The sequence below is a fragment of the Pogona vitticeps genome, chromosome 1, assembly GCF_051106095.1.
Source record: "Pogona vitticeps strain Pit_001003342236 chromosome 1, PviZW2.1, whole genome shotgun sequence".
Lineage (NCBI taxonomy): Eukaryota > Metazoa > Chordata > Lepidosauria > Squamata > Agamidae > Pogona > Pogona vitticeps.
Window position 1 is genome coordinate 179,219,009 of NC_135783.1, and position 18,646 is coordinate 179,237,654.

The following is an 18,646-nucleotide window of genomic DNA, read 5'->3' on the forward strand; positions in this document are numbered from 1 at the left end:
ATTGACTATTGATTACTCACACTTAAATTTTGTCACGGTTGTGTGGAAATGGTAATAATTAAAATGAAGCTAGACATGTTAGTGTCTTACCGGAAAACAGTAAACTAAGCAACTATTTCAGGGTGAATACTTTCCCCCTTTGGGATGTTGTTTCCAATGAATATAAACTTTCTGGCTGTCCTGGTTCCTTCGGAGAGCTTTTTTAAAAAACTTTTGGATGTACAGGTAAGTTGTAAATGCCTGTTAAAGGAGGGAATAGAAAAGGTGATATTTTATTTCACCATTTTCATTTTATATTTAAATTTATGGCTTTTGTTGGATGGGGGAAGAGGTCTGCCTAGCTTTTTAGCTGAATACCTTTGTGAAACCTGTTCTGCAATTGAAACATGTCTGGGAAAGAGATGTTAAATCAACGTCTACAGTGTCTGACGAAACTAAGTCTAAATTCACATATCTGGCATATTTATTCATTGTAAGCCTTGGTTTAATATGTAAATCACATATGGACAGTTATTTTATGAAATGGGCAGATCCAATATCATTAGCACATAGATTTAAGGAATATATTTTCCTTTATTATGGTGAATAGTGAATTGGGCTGTTTGTATATTTGGCAACTACAGGCTGAAAGCCATAATTTTGTATCACACTTTGTTCTGTTGCAGGCATTCCATCATTGCTCTCCTGTCTCCACGTTTAAAAAGATGGATCTAGCTCAACAAGGTAAATACTAAATGGGATCTAGTTTTCTTCAAATAAATGAACAAACAATCTTCAGTATTGCCTATTGTAAGTCATATTTCGATCTTTGTCGAAATGTTTGATTTTGTCAGGACAATGGACACATCTGAAAGTGTTGCCATGGACATATATTGCCTCCTGTAATCACACACACATCCTGTGATCCACAAGCAAACTTCCTCTTTCTGTGGTGTACACAAGTATGTCTGTTGCTTGCTTGCTTGCTCTCTCATGCTCCATCCGATCGTGAACATAGTGTGACAATAAAGGTGTGCATATACAGTACATACACAGACAGAGATGTCCAAACAATTGTACCACAGGTCAGGAAAGCTATTGGTTTGGACTATACCTCCCAGAATCCCAGTGTTATCAATCGTCTCCTGCCATATTCACAGTGTATTTATTCTAATTGCTCTTTCTCCTTTCCCTTTAATCCCCTCCCACATCTGCCAATTGTCCCCCAGAAGAACAGTCTCATAATTCATAATACATAGGTGTAACATCATGTTCTATGGTAAACCACTCCTGAGGACTCTATACTTAGAAAACTCTGAAAGGGATAAGTCAGAATTGAATTGACAGCACTTGTTATCAATCAATCACCCCATTAGTGTGAGGGACTATTCTGGGGAGTTATCAAAATAGATAGAACAGAACAGAAATAACAGTAAATCAATTCATAAGAGTGATAAAAGAAACAATATCAGATTGTTTTTGTTATGCCACTACTCAGTTGGAGCCTTTCCCTATGAAGAACCCTGCTTTTACATTCTTCAGTTGTACCTTGAAACTAATATATATACTGTATACTGTATATTTTAAAAGATGAAACCAGACATAATTTTAATTTGATTTTTCCTCTTTTTTTCCACAGAGGTTCTCAATGCCATTGAGAATTCTGTCTACAGAACTGCCTTGAAGCTCTGCGCTGTGCAAAGTGTTTGTCAACGTAAGTAATTTTAGGTCAACTTTTTTATTATGTGGAAGGAATTGTATCAGTCTTTGCACTGACCACGCCACACTGGAGGAGCTCAAGAGATTTACATAGTTCAACTCGTTACATTTATATCTAAATCAGGCCGAAAAACAAGGTTGCTTATAATAATAATAGCCTTCAAATTACAGAGCTGGAAGGGGCTCTATGGATCATCGAGTCCAGTCCCTGTCAAGGAGGCACAGAGGGGGAACTGAACTTCCAACCTTTGGCTCTGCACCCTGAGGCTTAAGCCACTTGGGAGCATGACTGAAGAATGACTGGTTTCTTTCTGAATTACCAGTGCTCAGAAGTGAAAGATGATGTTTGTTTGTTTGTTTGTTTGTTTATTTACTTATTTACTTAACTTATATGCCACCCACTCTACCCAAAGTTCTCTGGGCGGATTACAACAATTAAAATACAATTAAAATACAATAAAAGATAAAACAATTAAAACAGATACAGTGGTACCTCACAAAATGATGACTCCACAAAACAACGAATCCACATGACGACGAGGTTTTGCGACCGCCATTGCGCTTCGCAAAACAGTGATTCCTATGGGGAAATTTCGCTGGATGACGTTTTGTTCCGTGCTTCCCCAGATGCTTTTTTCCCCTGGACCGATGCTTAGCAAGAGGACGATTCAACAGCTGATCGGCAGCTCCACAAAATGGCTTCTCTAGGGTGTTTTCTTTCGCAAGACAGCAATTTAAAATGGCTTCCATATGGGCGATCTTCGCTGGACGATGACTATTTTCCCCATTGGAACGCATTAAATGGATTTAAATGCATTCCGATGGGGAAAGGGTTTTCGCATGATGACGATTGCGCTAAACAGCTATTTTCCCAGAACGGATTATCGTCGTCATGTAGGGCACCACTGTACTCTAAAAATTGCCATCAGGAACCCACAGTTGTTATTTCAGTTTGCAGGATTTGAATTGAGCCAGGGACTCAGGAATAAGGATATAAATCTGACAGCCCTTCACTATCTACAAGAAACAGAGGGAAGAAGAAAAAATCTGTTCTCTTCCCCTTCACAATAAGATTTCTCTGTGCAAGATTTTCTCTCTCTCTCTTGAGAAACTTCACAATAAATATTGTGGAATTTCTCAGACATTTCATGATAATTTTTTTCCTGGAAGCAATGCCAAGTGATACAGGGCTATTAAAATTCCTATTAAAATACTGTAGCATATTTCCTGTGCAGGATTCACAAATTCACAAAATCTGAAGTTTCCTTCATAGAATAGGCAAAAAAGGAGAAGAGATGAGCCCTGGATCTTGTTTTTCACAGGGAACTGGGGGACTTGTAGGGAGAGGAAGCCTCAAAGAGGGAGTCTGAGCCTGGCAGGACTTGAAAAAGTAGCAAGAATAAGACATGTTTAGAGCTGGTTCTCTAAGTCAGGCTTTAGAAGTGGATATCTGTCAGAAGTTGAACATGAAGCCAGTGCCAGGCTGAGAAATGGAACATGAAGATTCATTTGTTTGTTCATTCAAGGCATGTGTATGCAACCTTTCAGAGCAAAGCCCTACAAAGACATTGTACAAAAACTAGTTTTCATGATAATACAAATATATTTATCATACATTATTTTAACATACAAGATACAGTTTATTTCTGTTTTTAAAGTCCAGGGATATTCATCACCTCATATTCTAAGGCTTATCAGGAAGATCAGTTACATAGTAAGATACTGTATCTAAGTATGATGACATCATCACCCACAGTCTTTTATCTTTAATTAAAAGTTTCCTATTCCTGCCCTGCTCAGGTTCCAAAGCTCCCTAGGAATTCCTTTTGACCTCAGGAAGACTGTGGGGTCCTCAGGACAGGACCCGGGGGGGGGGGGCTTCTAATGTCCAAAAATCTCTGGGATTGGCAGTGGTGTGTCTTTTTGGGGGAGGGCATTAAAGTCTCCCCCCATCCCAAGAATTCCAGCCACTGTGGGGAGTTTAATTGATTTTTGAAATCAAAGGTGTATCCTTTAATCCAAGATTTTCTCAGAGAAATTCTAGGTAGCAAGCTCTACATCCTGTGGCATATGTGACAAGCAGTCTGTCTTTCATTCATGATCCCTGGATAAAGTCCCTGATTCTTGCTGTTTCTTACATTGTGTCCAGCCTTCCCAGCTGATTAATAGTATTATCCCTCATCTGGTTGTACGAGTGTCCTTATGCTGAATACAACCATTAGACCATTTAAGTCTGGGGCTGGCAAATTTTACAGGACTGGGGGCCAAAATTTCACCCCCTCTGAGGACCCTGCATGAGCCGCAGCAGGTCCAAAATCGCCAGAAGTGTCTGTTTTTCTGAGGGGGGAAATGAACTGGGAATTGCACAGATGGGCCACTTCTGATTTTGATTCCTGGCTTTTTTGGAGTGGGAGGGGGCATAATTGGGGCCCCTCGACTTCCCCAAAGTCAAAGCAGCCACTCCTGGAGTTCTTCAGAAGTCAAAGTGGGCACTTTTAAAATTAAAAATAGTTTTTTGAGATTGATGGGCATGGTCATATCTCTGGTGGCCTAGGCCCCTGCAAAAATCCCTAGGGAGCCATGTACAGTCCACGGATCTCCCGTTGACCCTCTCTGACCTATGCCAATCTGCACCTTCAAAGGACAGCAGCTCTCCATGTCCACAATGCTATCTGAGAACCACTTTAAGAGTCCAAGAATGGTCTCCTGTGCCTCCTCTGTATCTGGGACCGTCTGTTCCATTAGTGTAGCCAAGCTACACTCCGCAGACCACCTCAGAAGCACCTTTACCTCAGAAGCGCCTTATTCTTGAAAAATTAACCCTTCAGGGCAAGCAGGACATTCAAAGATACCTTTTAAACTGTGTGGTCTAGGGTTTCCTGATTACTCCCAGTTCCAGTAATATTAAAGATGCATGTATCTACACTGCTAGCAGGTACCTGGTTGTTCTGAGTTTCGTATGTGACATAACATCTGAAGATCTGGTGTCTGAGTGGTAATCCTTGGCTTGTCCCAGCTCTGTTGTCCTGTATGTCCTCCATGTACCTGATATGGTATGGTAGGTATAGGAGGAGTCCTTAGGGGCACTGGAAAAGTAGTGTCTCTAAACATCCAGGCCCTGGCTAATACTTATCATGTGAAACAAGAGCCCATCCTCACCTCAGGTGGTCCAAGCTGGGGCTGGCTGCTGGTTTCTCTAAACTGCAAGGCTCCGAGAGCATCAGGCAGACTGAGGCAGTCGACAGATGGTGGGAGATAGCAGCAGACTATTGGAGGAGAGCGCTGTGTGGCTTTGCCTTGCATAACTTCATCTACTGTGTTTAGGTGTGCTGAAGCACCCTCTCCCATCAATAGCATTTGAAGGTTCAGCTCCCTGTCCAGGTTGCTTATGTACACGGAGTGGGAAGGACGCCATTTTGTTCTTTGCCCAGGCAGCAGAATGTCGCAGACCAGACCTGGCTAAAGAGTTGCTGCAGAGAACTCTAGACCTGGTGATGGCTATGTGAGGGCAGTGGTTGTTGGTAAATGTCTTATAGTAATTGTGGAAGTTACAAATCTGGCTTAAGCTGTGGGAGGCCTCTGAAGCCAGCAAGGGTCAAAACTGAAATAAGACGTTGTCTTTTGTTCACTGACAAGTGAACTTGCGGGATTTCGTCATGGATTTGTGGGCTTTCTTTTCCCACAGTGGATTTGACTGATACCTCCTCGATTCAGCACATCTTGCCAAAGCACCGTTGTCAGGCTGAGAAGTTGAACCTCCTCCCAGTGGGCCGGCTCTTCAAGCTGCTGAAGGAGCTTTTTCAAAGAGCCAGGTTAGAGAAACCAGGACAAGTAGATCCGCGGGCCCCAGAGCTAACTTTGGGCCTCTTGACTGCAGCATATGACAGGTGAGGAAAAAACAAGACCATTTCCACCTCATGGTTTGTTTCACTGCATGCATCCATGCATCTTCAAGTTCGATTTGTATTAAAAAATTAAAAAATCTACACTGCTAGCAGGTACTTGGTTGTTGCTTTACTGCAGGATTGGGCACATTCCACCTTCTGGTGTTGGCCACAAAATTTAGCATCTTAAGAATCAGTGTTTGAGTAGTTAAGAACCCGAATTTGCTAGTTCTTATGATTTCCAGGACAGAGTTGAACAGGCGTGAGGCATACAACGCAATATATTGGATTGGTAATGACCTTTTTCAGAACGGCAACTCTCAGATCTTCTGCAAAATGCAGGTAAATTAAAATGCTTTGAAACAGGTTTCTGTGTATTGCCATTCCTGACATCCAATTTGTGTCCAGTATACAGTGGTGCCTCGCTTAACGAGCACTTCGGTTAACGATGAATCCACATAGCGACGATTTTTTGCGATCATTTTTGCGATTACATTGCAATGTTTTAAATGGTAAAATATTGCTTTGTGATGATCGGTAAGCTGTTTCACTTACCGATTTTTGCATAGCGATGTTTTTAGAACAGCTGATTGGCGGTTCCAAAATGGCCACCGGGTAAATAAAATGGGCGCCTGCTGTGTTTTTGCCCAGATTCCTCGCTTACCGGGCAGTGAAAATGGTGACCGTATGGGGGATTTTTGCATTAAGGTGAGTTATTTGCCAATAGGAACACATTAAACGGGTTTTAATGCATTCCTATGGGCTTTTTCCCCCCCGCATAGCAACAAATCCATATAGCGACAATATTTGCTGCACGGATTGTCATCGCTATGCGGGGCACCACTGTATTTTTTCTTCAGAGAATGTCCTTTGTAGAGTGCAGAGGGGCACTGTTGTCAAAAGATGGCATAAATGACAAATCATTTCAAACCTGGACACTCTGCATGATGCTGAAATTTCCAGCTTTATTTCTTTTCTATCTAGCAGTGCCACCTCAGAAGTTCCACTAGAGATACTCATTACCATGTTGCTACTGCTTGTTATCTGTAGCCCGGGATGAATGTAGCCACCGTCATTGTTTACAGAACAATGCTTCCTGAGAGGGAAACTGTATATCAACAGGAGTCTTAAAGGTCATTGCCAGATGTAAAATGCTTCACTATCAACAACATGTGACCAGAAAAAAAACAGTCTTCTTGTTAACAATAAAGTCTCTTCTAGCAGTTGGCCCAGATATAAATGTATAAATATTTGCTGTGTAGATCCACTCTGAATAAGTGGACGTGTCCACAAAAGCTCGCAGTAAATGTAGCACTTAGTCTTTAAGATGCCACAACATTTTTGTCTTCTTTGTTTTTTGTTTTTCCTGATATGCTAGCACACGGCCACGTCTTCTAAAACTTATCTTTCCACATCAAGTCATTATCACTGTATAACCTGTGAAACCAGGGCCTGAGAGAAGGGTTTGGCAGCTACTTGTCTCTGTCAGACAAAGAAACCTACAATGACAAGCTTGTGATATCACCGATATGGCAGCTGTTGATCTCACTTTTGCAATTTCCCATTGTACTGTAGAAATAGTGTGGGGTTTGTCCAGCCACAATCCACTGCAGCTGCTCTGATTGCTCTCTCAGGAGACAGCCTGCTGACCAAATACAAAGGTGAGGGACACTGTTTTTTTACATTTTGTCAAGCATTAGATTGCTAACAAACAGGCCCCCTTTTTTCATGCAGTCAACAAGTCCAGCATTGTATTCGCGAAGTCCAGCATTGTCAGGCTCTCACTGAAGTATACAGGATGAACTGCCTGCCCTACTAAGAATAAGAGGTGCAAAAAGAGAGAGAGAGAGAGAGAGATTGTTTGTCTTTTTCTGTTTTTACAATATAGGATGGCAGATGCTGGAAAAGCCAAAAGTACTATGTAGCACACAGGGCAGTACATTCAAGGCAACTGAAATAGACAGTTTCTCTTTTGGAGAGTGTGTAAGCATCTATGCACAATAATATAATCCCTAGCCATACCACTCTGATGTAGTAATTAAAGTAAATAGCCACCACACAGCCCCTGTTTGCCCATGTGCTCTCTGTCTTCCACTCACGTCCTGCCATCAAGTTTTGGCCATGCAGTAATGCCCCCCACAAAGGGTCATGATTTGGCTTTAATACAAGGTGCATGAGCTGTGAACACTTTGTTTTCAAACTCACAGCACCTCTTCAAGCCTTGATCAACTTGAAAACAAGGCACAGTGCCTTGTTTTAGAATAAACTGCAGTGGGTTTTTTTCTTTCTATGCTATCAAAATTCTGCTCATTCATGGGAAGATGCGCAGAGTGGAAACGGTTCAAATCCCCATTCAGTTGTGAAACCCACTGTGATCATGGCCAGTGGACTTCCACTCAGCCTCAACCACTTTACAGATTTTTGTGAGGATAAAATGGAAGTGATAAGAATAATATATGCCACTCCTAAGTTATTTTTTATTATTGATAAACAAAGAAAATTACAAATAAATCACAGAAATAAAACTAAAATAAAAACTCAGTACAGTGGACCCTCGACTTACAGATGGCTCGACTTACAGACTTTTCGAGTTACAGACTTCTCTGGCTGCAAAATTTAGATTCGACTTGCAGCCAGAGAATCGACTTACAGACCAGAAAAAAACAAAATGTAATAAAAATAGAATAAAAACCACTGGCTATGGGATTCGACTTACAGACTTTTCGACTTGCAGCCACCATTCCAATACGGATTAATTCCTTAAGTAGAGGGTCCACTGTAATAACTACACACAACACACAATAAAAAATTTCCCACTCGTGCCAACTTCACCCTTGGGACTAGGTAACCCATAATATCGATTTGTACCACTTTTGACCCCATTCCTCTCCAAAAATACATTGATTCTTCTGCTGGCATACAGCGTTTCCCCTTCAAAAAGACATATTCCAAATATAAATTCCATACATCTTTGAAATCATTAGACTTTACCATTTATTTATTTATTTATTTATTTATTTATTTATTTATCTATCTATCTATCTATCTATCTATCTATCTATCTATCTATCTATCTATCTATCTATCTATCTATCTATCTATCTATTTATTTATTTATTTATTTATTGAATGAATGAATGAATGAATGAATGAATGAATGAATGAATAAATAAATAAATAAATAAATAAATAAATAAATAAATAAATAAATAAATAATCTATCCCCATTCTGATTTTTCATAACTCTTATATTGCTCTTACTTTCTTTCCCCCACTGGAATGCTTTAGACAAAAGCTTTGAGTTTTTATTAATGCATTCGGAATATTCCCTTTTTAAATATATTAAATCCCTCTGGACCTTTTCCATATGAATTTTTTTCTAGTTCCTTCCTTTTAGCTTGTGGTTCCACCATTGTCTTCTTTTCTCTAGTTATTTTAATTTATTTTTCTAACTTTTTAATATTATCTTCTAACGCCTGAGTTCTTTTCAGTTCTTAATTGTATCTGCTGCTTTTATGGAATAATCTCTGGCCACAGACTTCATGGCATCCCATATTATTTTAGCCTTTCCACCTCGTTTCATATTTACTTCTCAAGTTTCTTCTAGGTTCTTTTAAACCCTTCAGTAACATTTATATATTAAGAAATGTTCGTGTCTACCTTCCGTTTATATGCTTTTTAAAATTTGTTTACCAACAATTCCATGTTTACCTTGGCATCATCTGAGATTTGAATAACATGAATACTTGTATTATTTACTCTTGATAAAAATTCTTTGAATATTAATATATAATCTAGGTTTTGTGCACCGATGAATAATATGAATGTCTTCTTTCATCTCCTTTTAATTATTTTAATATAACAAATTATTTCCTTAATTTATCCAGTCTACTTAATATATTTACAAAGAATTCCTCCTGTTTCTCATTGGGTGCATATACATTTATTAAGGTGCAATATTCTCCTCTTAATTGATCTTGTATTATTAGGTACCTTTGTTGTGTGTCTTTTTCCACTTTTTCAGTCTCTATTTGGAAAATAAAATTGTTAGTCCTCTTGACTTCGAAAAACCGATTTCACACCAATTTCATTTCAATTAATTTTTTCTTGTGTGTTTCTTGTAAAGCACTATGTCCACATTACTCTTATTCAACACATTTTGTATCTTTGCCCTCTTTACATTCATTCCTAGCCCTTTAACATTCCAAGTAATTAATTTTATCTGTTTAACCATTACTCATACTTCTTTGTAGCCCCAAATTTCTTGTGTGCATCCTGACTCTCCTTCATGGATTGCTGCCTTGTCGTGGCGAAGGGGCTTGAGTAACTCAGAGAAGCTACGGGCTATGCCGTGCAGGGACACCCAAGACGGACAGGACATAGTGGAGAGTTCCGACTAAACGCAATCCACCTGGAGTAGGAAATGGCAAGCCACTCCAGTATCTTTGCCAAGAACGCCCCATGATCAGAAACAAAAGGCTAAAAGATATGACGCTGGAAGATGGGCCCCTCAGGTCGGAAGGCGTCCAACATGCTACTGAGGAAGAGCGGAGGGCAAGTACAAGTAGCTCCAGAGCTAATGAAGTGGTTGGGCCAAAGCCGAAAGGACGCTCAGCTGTGGACGTGCCTGGAAGTGAAAGGAAAATCCAATGCTGCAAAGAAAAATACTGCATAGGAACCTGGAATGTAAGATCTATGAACGTTGGGAAGCTGGAGGTGGTCAAACAGGAGATGGCAAGAATAAACATCGACATCCTGGGCATCAGTGAACTAAAATGGACAGGAATGGGCGAATTCAGCTCAGATGATTATCATATCTACTATTGTGGGCAAGAATCCCGTAGAAGGAATGGAGTAGCCCTCATAGTCAACAAAAGAGTGGGAAAAGCTGTAATGGGATACAATCTCAAAAATGATAGAATGATGTCAATACGAATCCAAGGCAGACCATTCAACATCACAATAATCCAAGTTTATGCACCAACCAGCATTGCTGAGGAGACTGAAATTGAACAATTCTATGAAGATCTACAACACCTTCTAGAACTGACACCAAAGAAAGATGTTCTTCTCATTCTAGGGGACTGGAATGCTAAAGTAGGGAGCCAAGAGATAAAAGGAACAACAGGGAAGTTTGGCCTTGGAGTTCAGAACGAAGCAGGACAAAGGCTAATAGAGTTTTGTCAAGAGAATAAGCTGGTCATCACAAACACTCTTTTCCAACAACACAAGAGGCGACTCTATACATGGAAATCACCAGATGGGCAATATCGAAATCAGATTGATTATATTCTCTGCAGCCAAAGATGGAGAAGCTCTATACAGTCAGCAAAAACAAGACCTGGAGCTGACTGCGGTTCTGATCATCAGCTTCTCATAGCAAAATTCAAGCTTAGACTGAAGAGATTAGGAAAAACCACTGGGCCACTCAGGTATAATCTAAACCAAATCCCTTATGAATACACAGTGGAAGTAAAGAACAGATTTAAGGAACTAGATTTGGTGGACAGAGTGCCTGAAGAACTTTGGACAGAGGCTCGTAACATTGTCCAGGAGGCAGCAAAGAAAACCATCCCAAAGAAAAGGAAATGCAAGAAAGCAAAGTGGCTGTCCAACGAGGCCTTAGAAATAGCAGAGAGGAGAAGGGAGATAGGGAAAGTTACAGAAACTTGAATGCAGACTTCCAAAGAATAGCAAGGAGAGACAAGAGGGCCTTCTTAAATGAACAATGCAAAGAAATAGAGGAAGATAACAGAAAAGGAAAGACCAGAGATCTGTTCAGGAAAATTGGACATATTAGAGGAACATTTTGCGCAAAGATGAACATGATAAAAGACAAGAATGGAAGGGACCTAACAGAAGCAGAAGACGTCAAGAAGAGGTGGCAAGAATACACAGAGGAATTATATCAGAAAGATTTGGATATCCCGGACAACCCAGACAATGTAGTTGCTGACCTTGAGCCAGACATCCTGGAGAGCGAAGTCAAGTGGGCCTTAGAAAGCCTGGCTAACAACAAGGCCAGTGGAGGTGATGGCATTCCAGTTGAACTATTTAAAATCTTGAAAGATGATGCTGTTAAGGTGCTACATTCAATATGCCAGCAAGTTTGGAAAACTCAACAGTGGCCAGAGGATTGGAAAAGATCAGTCTACATCCCAATCCCAAAGAAAGGCAGTGCCAAAGAATGCTCCAACTACCGTACAATTGCACTCATTTCGCACGCTAGCAAGGTTATGCTCAAAATCCTACAAGGTAGGCTTCAGCAGTATGTGGACCGAGAACTCCCAGAAGTACAAGCTGGATTCCGAAGAGGCAGAGGAACTCGAGACCAAATTGCTAACTTGCGCTGGATTATGGAGAAAGCCAGAGAGTTCCAGAAAAATATCTACTTCTGCTTCATCGACTATGCGAAAGCCTTTGACTGTGTGGACCACAGCAAACTATGGCAAGTTCTTAAAGAAATAGGAGTGCCTGACCACTTTATCTGTCTCTTGAGAAACCTATATGTGGGACAGGAAGCAACAGTTAGAACTGGTCATGGAACAACTGAGTGGTTCAAAATTGGGAAAGGAGTACGGCAAGGCTGTATATTGTCCCCCAGCTTATTTAACTTATATGCAGAATACATCATGCGGAAGGCTGGACTGGAAGAAACCCAAGCCGGAATTAAGATTGCCGGAAGAAATATCAACAACCTCCGATATGCAGATGATACCACTCTGATGGCAGAAAGTGAGGAGGAATTAAAGAACCTTGTAATGAGAGTGAAAGAAGAGAGTGCAAAAAACGGCCTGAAACTCAATATCAAAAAAACTAAGATCATGGCCACTGGTCCCATCACCTCCTGGGAAATAGAAGGGGAAGATATGGAGGCAGTGTCAAATTTTATCTTCCTGGGCTCCATGATCACTGCAGACGGAGACAGCAGCCCTGAAATTAAAAGGCGCCTTCTTCTTGGGAGGAAAGCGATGACAAATCTTGACAGCATCTTGAAAAGCAGAGACATCACCTTGCCAACAAAAGTCCGAATAGTCAAAGCTATGGTTTTTCCTGTCGTGATGTATGGAAGTGAGAGCTGGACCATAAAGAAAGCAGACCGCCGAAGAATTGATGCCTTTGAATTGTGGTGCTGGAGGAGACTCTTGAGAATCCCCTGGACTGCAAGGAGAACAAACCTATCAGTTCTAAAGGAAATCAACCCTGAATGCTCACTGATCCTGAAGCTGAGGCTCCAGTACTTTGGCCATCTCATGAGAAGAAAAGAGTCCTTGGAAAAAACCTTGATGTTAGGAAGGTGTGATGGCAAGAGGAGAAGGGGACGACCGAGGATGAGATGGCTGGACAGTGTCTGCGAAGCAACCAACATGAACCTGACACAACTCCGGGAGGCAGTAGAAGACAGGAGGGCCTGGCGTGCTCTGGTCCATGGGGTCACGAAGAGTCGGACACGACTAAACGACTAAACAACAACAACATCCTGACTCTCCCTATAAATGACATAAAAACCCTAACATTATTATACCTAAAGTTCTATCCCTTTCACTACCCCTACCTATAATTATTTACCTTTGACCCCCTTCTTCTCAATTAAATTCCACTGACCTCTTGGCCTCAGGGGAGGGAGGGAAGCCTGGTCTGGTCCATTGGCTCAGCTCCCTCCCCTTGCCTTGTCCTGTCTCAATCTGTTTTAAATTCTAATCCTTTTCCCTCCATACCTGCTCTAAAATTTATGCAAATCCTACTTAACTTTAATATGTTCTGTCATTAACATTTTAAGTCCAGTTCCCTTTTCCATTATATTTATTAAAATTATATAATCAAGCCTTGACACTGAAGTTTCTAAATAATATTAAACAAACCTTAACAGAATATTGTCTACCATTAACACTATAGTTTCTATATTTTGTTACCCCTGTATTTACTCTCACAAAATTTTATTATTTTTCCCATGCTAGTTCTCCCCTTTACTCTCTGGATCCCTCCCATCTGCTCTCTTTTATTACTTTTATCTGGATATCCTCTTAGTAAACATTGTTGTAGCCCTTCCCAGAACTCCCCATTTAATTATATGTTTTATTTTGTCTTCTATATAGCTTTTCCTCTGCTCCATGTTTTCACCCCAACCACCTATTTTTCCTTTGCAGTTGTCTTCTCTTCCTCCGTCTGTTGCTCTTGTTTCTGCTCCTGGCTAACCAGCTTGCTTATTTCTTCTTTAGTTATGAGCCCAGCGTTCATCAAAAAATCTAAAGCTGATTTTACTAAAGTAGCATCGTAATGTTTCCCATTATGATATATTTTCATATGAACTGGGTGACCCAATATACTTGATGGCCTTTGCAATTAAAATAGCTTTGATAACTTGCATTTTTCTTCTGTATGCCATTATTTCATTACAGTAGTAATGGAAAACAATAATATCACTATCAATTTTGAGATAGCACCTTCATAAGACCCTCCCCACCCGTAGTTTGCAAATCTGAGGAGTAGGTGGCAAGGTTGACCTCTGATCTTCTTTGAAACTCTACGCACCCATTCAAGGTCATATAAAATCCATTGCATTTCATGATATATCCTATTTAGCCAATCCAGTATTAATTTTGATAATTCTTTTCTCTTTGGGTGTTTTCAGATAATCCTTTAATTCGTATATTTGATCTTCATGAAAAATCCTGCTGCATTATCAGCTGGGTAAATCCTAAATGTCTCTTTCTTGATCCATAAATCTGAAGACATTCTGTTCCACCAATGCTTTTACTTCCATAATCTGTTTTACTTTAGTCCCACGTTTTTTACTTAACTTCTTGTAATCCTCTTGCATTTTAATAACTTTCTTATCAAGATGCTGAAACTACACATTCAGTTTTGCTTCTTCTTTTTTTTTAATCTAAAGCTGAACCATTTTCATTAACTTTTTCTATGGCTTCCAATATTTTCTTTCTATCCGTAGGTTCTGAGTCAGCCCTAGAGCCCTCCTCTTGAAATTTTTGTGATTTCTGTGACATAGTTGTTTCAAGTGAAGCCTCTGACAACCTCTTGAAGGCATGATCAGAGGGTCTGGAAAGATTAGATCTAGATCTGGATGCCGATCTTGATTCAGAGTCTTCTCTTTTCCAACAACTCTACTTTATCTTTTATTTTTAACTGCAACTCTGCTTTCCTTTTGTTTTAGTCTTCCTTGTCTCATTAATATCTTTCTTTAATTCAATCTTATAGACAATCCCAATTATTTTAGAAGGGTCCCCAGCAAAATATTTTAATCAAGAAAACATATTGGGGGGGGGGGGAGGATAAAATTGTACAAGTCACCAGCAGAGGGACCTCAATAGCAATTTATCAGTCCTGCATAGCAAAGCATTACAAAGCCTTACTGCACATGTCAAAGCTTCTCTAGTTTCACTTTTGATTTGGCTTGTTAATCTATTTATTTTTCTTCTATTTATTCACATTTTTCAAACACCAGGCGATATTCTGGGCTTAGGAAATAGGCAGCAATCAAACATTACGGGCAGTTTTCAGAAGGCATTTGACATGGTGCCTCACCAAAGGCTGCTGAGAAAACTCCACAGTCAGGGGATAAGAGGGGCAGGTCCTCTTATGGATTGAGAATTGATTAAGAACCAGGAAACAGAGAGTAGATGTCAATGGGCAATTTTCACAATGGAGAGAGGTGAAAAGTGGTGTGCCTCAGGGATCTTTCTGGGGACTGGTGCTTTTCAACCAGTTCATAAATGACCTGGAGACAGGGATAAGCAGTGAGGTGGCAAAGTTTGCAGATGACACAAAACTTTTCCGGGTGCTGAAGACCAGAAGGGATTGTAAAGAGCTCCAGAAGGATCTCTCCAAACTGGGAGAATGGGTGGCAAAATGGAAAATGCATTTCAGTACTGTATAAGAAATGTAAAGCAATGCACATTGGGGGGGAAAAAAAAGCACCTTTATTTATCGGCTAATGGGTTCAAAGCTGTCCATGACAGATCAGGAAAGATCTTGGTGTGCTGCTGGACAGCTCGATAAAAGCATCAATCCAGTATGCGGCAGTGAAGAAGACCAATTCCACACTAGGTATCATTAAAAAGGGGATTGAAAATAAAACAGCCAACATGATAATGCCATTATACAAAACACTGGTAGAGTATTGCGTACAGTTCTGGTTGCCACACCTCAAAAAAGACATAGTGGAACTGGAAAAGGTGCAGAAGAGAGCAACTAAAATGATGACTGGGCTCGGGCACCTCCCTTATGAGGAAAGGGTACAGAGTTTGGGGCTCTTTACTCTAGAGAAAAGGTGGGACATGACTGAGACGTATAGAATTATGCAGGGGATGGATAAAGTGGACAGAGGGAAGCTCTTTTCCCTCTCATGTAATACCAGAACCAGGGGACATCCACTCCAATGGAGTGTTAGGAGAGTGAGAACAGACAAAAGAAAATATTTCTTTACCGAGCATGTTGTTAGTCTGTGGAACTCCTTGCCACAGGACATGGTGATGGCATCTGGCCTAGATGCCTTTAAAAGGGGGATTGGACAGATTTCTGGAGGAAAAGTCCATTGCAGGTTACAAGCTATGATAGGGATGTTTAATCTCAAGGCTTAAAAGGAAGGTACTTCAAAATGCCAGATGCAGGGGAGGGGGATCAGGAGACAGGCATCTACTGTATTTTTTCGTGTATAAAATGACACTTTTCCTAAAATCATTAGAGGAAAAATTGAGACAGTTTTTTACATGGAAGGAGGAGCCGCACTTGGCTGTCTCTCACAGCTGCCCATTGACTGCTGCCACCGCGTCCAGAGCACCTCCTCCAGCGCCACTCATGGGTTCCCTTTGGGCAGGGGACAAGGCGGCGAGTGAGCTGGAGGTGGTGATTGGGTGGTGGTGGCAGCAGCAGCAGGATACAGAGGAGTAGCCGCACTGGACTGCCCTCGTGGCTTCCCATTGACTGCTGCCACCGCCCAATTGCCTCCTCCAGCACCAGTGCTGGGGCTCACGTCACCACATTGTCCCCTGCCTGAAGGGAGCCTGTGAGTGGTGCTGGAGGAGGTGATTTGGCGGCGGTGGCCACTTGCAGGCTTCCTTTGGGCATTGTGCTGGAGGAGGCAATTGGGCGGCAGTGGCAGCAGCAGCAGCAGCAGGAGGTGGAGGAGCAGCTGTGTTGGGCCGCCCCTCACAGCTGCCCATTGAGTGCTCCTCTACCTCTGGTAATGGTGAACATTTGGGATCGTCTTATACATTGGGAGGTCGTCTACACAGAAAAATATGGTAGTTGTCTCATGTGCTCCCTGAGGCATCTGGTGGGGCCACTGTGAGATACAGGAAGCTGGACTGGATGGGCCCTTGGCCTGATCCAGCAGGATTCTTCCTATGTTCTTATGTTATTAGTTCATCTAAGCATCAGCCTTTTTTTCAGTATGTGACTCTTTCAGATTTCCAGTCACAGTAGGAGACTTTAAAGATGATTTATTGCACTCCATTCTACTTAATCAGCTCTCTGCAACCAGCTGGGTGTTACTCTTTTAGCCTCACAGCCAGCAGTCAAGGGGGATGATTCCTCTCCTCTTCTTCCCTCATCTTTCACTTCGTCACCCCTGCCCTTCTTCTGACCACTGCTGCAGGCGTTCCACTTCATTTTAATTCACTCCTGCTTCACCCTTACTCCCCAGGATACTATATACTTCATAAATATTAAGAATGTATTTATCCATATGTCACAGGAACATCCTTTCTAAGCCTCACTATTTCACACAGTGCAGGAACTCTAGGGAACTCAGCCTATCGTCATGTTGTTCCAGGCCAGCCCCCCCCCCCCGAGTTCTTCTGAGGAAGCTATACATGTGATAAGGAATGAATGAATTATGCTTTACTCATATTTATACGTTACCTCCAAAGAGCTCAACACTGTATGCAAGGGAATTAATCCAGTTCCTTGTCCTTGCATCCATGTAATATAGCCTGGGCTGAGAATGACTAGCCCAAATTCAGGTAGGAAATTTAAATTCAGGTCTTCCAAACCTAAACCAAATAGATTCTGTTACAGAAGATATGAATTTCAATTACTGTGGCATATACAGTGTATTAGAGTTTCAAACTACTGACTTCAAGAACATAAGTTAGAAAAAAAAATTCCCTCAAGTCTATCGAGATTCTGACTGTTTCCTCTGGTGTTGGCAGCTTTCTTTCAGCTTTACGCAACCTGCACAGGCAAAGGTTCCAAACACAGCCTTTGTGTTACTCGAAATGGTGTGAGGAGTCTGCTCACTGACTTACTCCAGGTAATTCAGTTACTGGGCCATGTAGCAATGGAGAGGAGTTGCATCTGCTTAACAATATTGGTTGGCTGTTCAAAAATTAGCAGGCTTACTTGATAGGTCACCATGTTGTCTTAATATGAGGGGGTGCTGATAAGTATTGAGCCTTTCCCAGAAAAAAATTGAGCTAGGAAGCTGTAGCTGCCACGCTATTCTAAATATTCCCCCACGAAGTCAATGCACTTGCGACATCTGTCCTGCAGCTTCTTAAGTCCCTCCAAATAAAACTCTTCCGACTGCTGGTGTAACCACTCATTTGCAGCATTAGTTGCCTCCAGAACACTCCCAAATTGTTGTTCCTTTAGGTGTTTTTTTGAGTTTGGGGAACAGATAATAGTCAGAAGGAGCCAGGTCAGGAGTATAGGGTGGATGGGGCATCACTTGAAAGTCTAAGGACGTCAGTTTTGCCATTATTTCACCTGCAGTGATGAGGCATTGTCATGCAACAGGATCACACCTTTGGAGAGTTTTCCTCAACATTTTTCCTTGATGTTTTGCTTCAACTTTGTCAATAAAGCACAGTAATATTTTGCATTGATGGTTGAACCCTGTTGGAGGTAGTCCACCAGCAGAACTCCCTTCTTATCCAAAAAAACTGTTGCCATTTGCTTCTGCACTGACCTTTGCACTCGGAACTTCTTTGGCCTGGGGGAACCACTGAGCCTCCATTCCTTAGACCAGAGGTCCCCAACCCCCGTGGCCTGGTGCTGGTCCATGGCCTGAGCCGAACCGGGCCGCGGAAACAGAATTCCCGTCT

The 18,646-nt window shown here is 41.3% G+C and overlaps 1 protein-coding gene across 1 annotated transcript in view; it reads left to right on the top strand.

The window, feature by feature from the left end:
* The first annotated feature begins 217 nt into the window (after window positions 1-217).
* DYTN (dystrotelin) overlaps window positions 218-18,646 on the top strand; it is a 54,572-nt gene continuing 36,143 nt past the window's right edge. Inside the window, exons 1-5 of the mRNA XM_072986478.2 lie at window positions 218-723; window positions 1,619-1,693; window positions 5,384-5,585; window positions 7,158-7,243; window positions 17,753-17,853. Coding sequence (XP_072842579.2) covers window positions 579-723; window positions 1,619-1,693; window positions 5,384-5,585; window positions 7,158-7,243; window positions 17,753-17,853 — 609 coding nt within the window. The 5' untranslated portion in view covers window positions 218-578. The remainder of the gene's footprint in view (window positions 724-1,618; window positions 1,694-5,383; window positions 5,586-7,157; window positions 7,244-17,752; window positions 17,854-18,646) is intronic.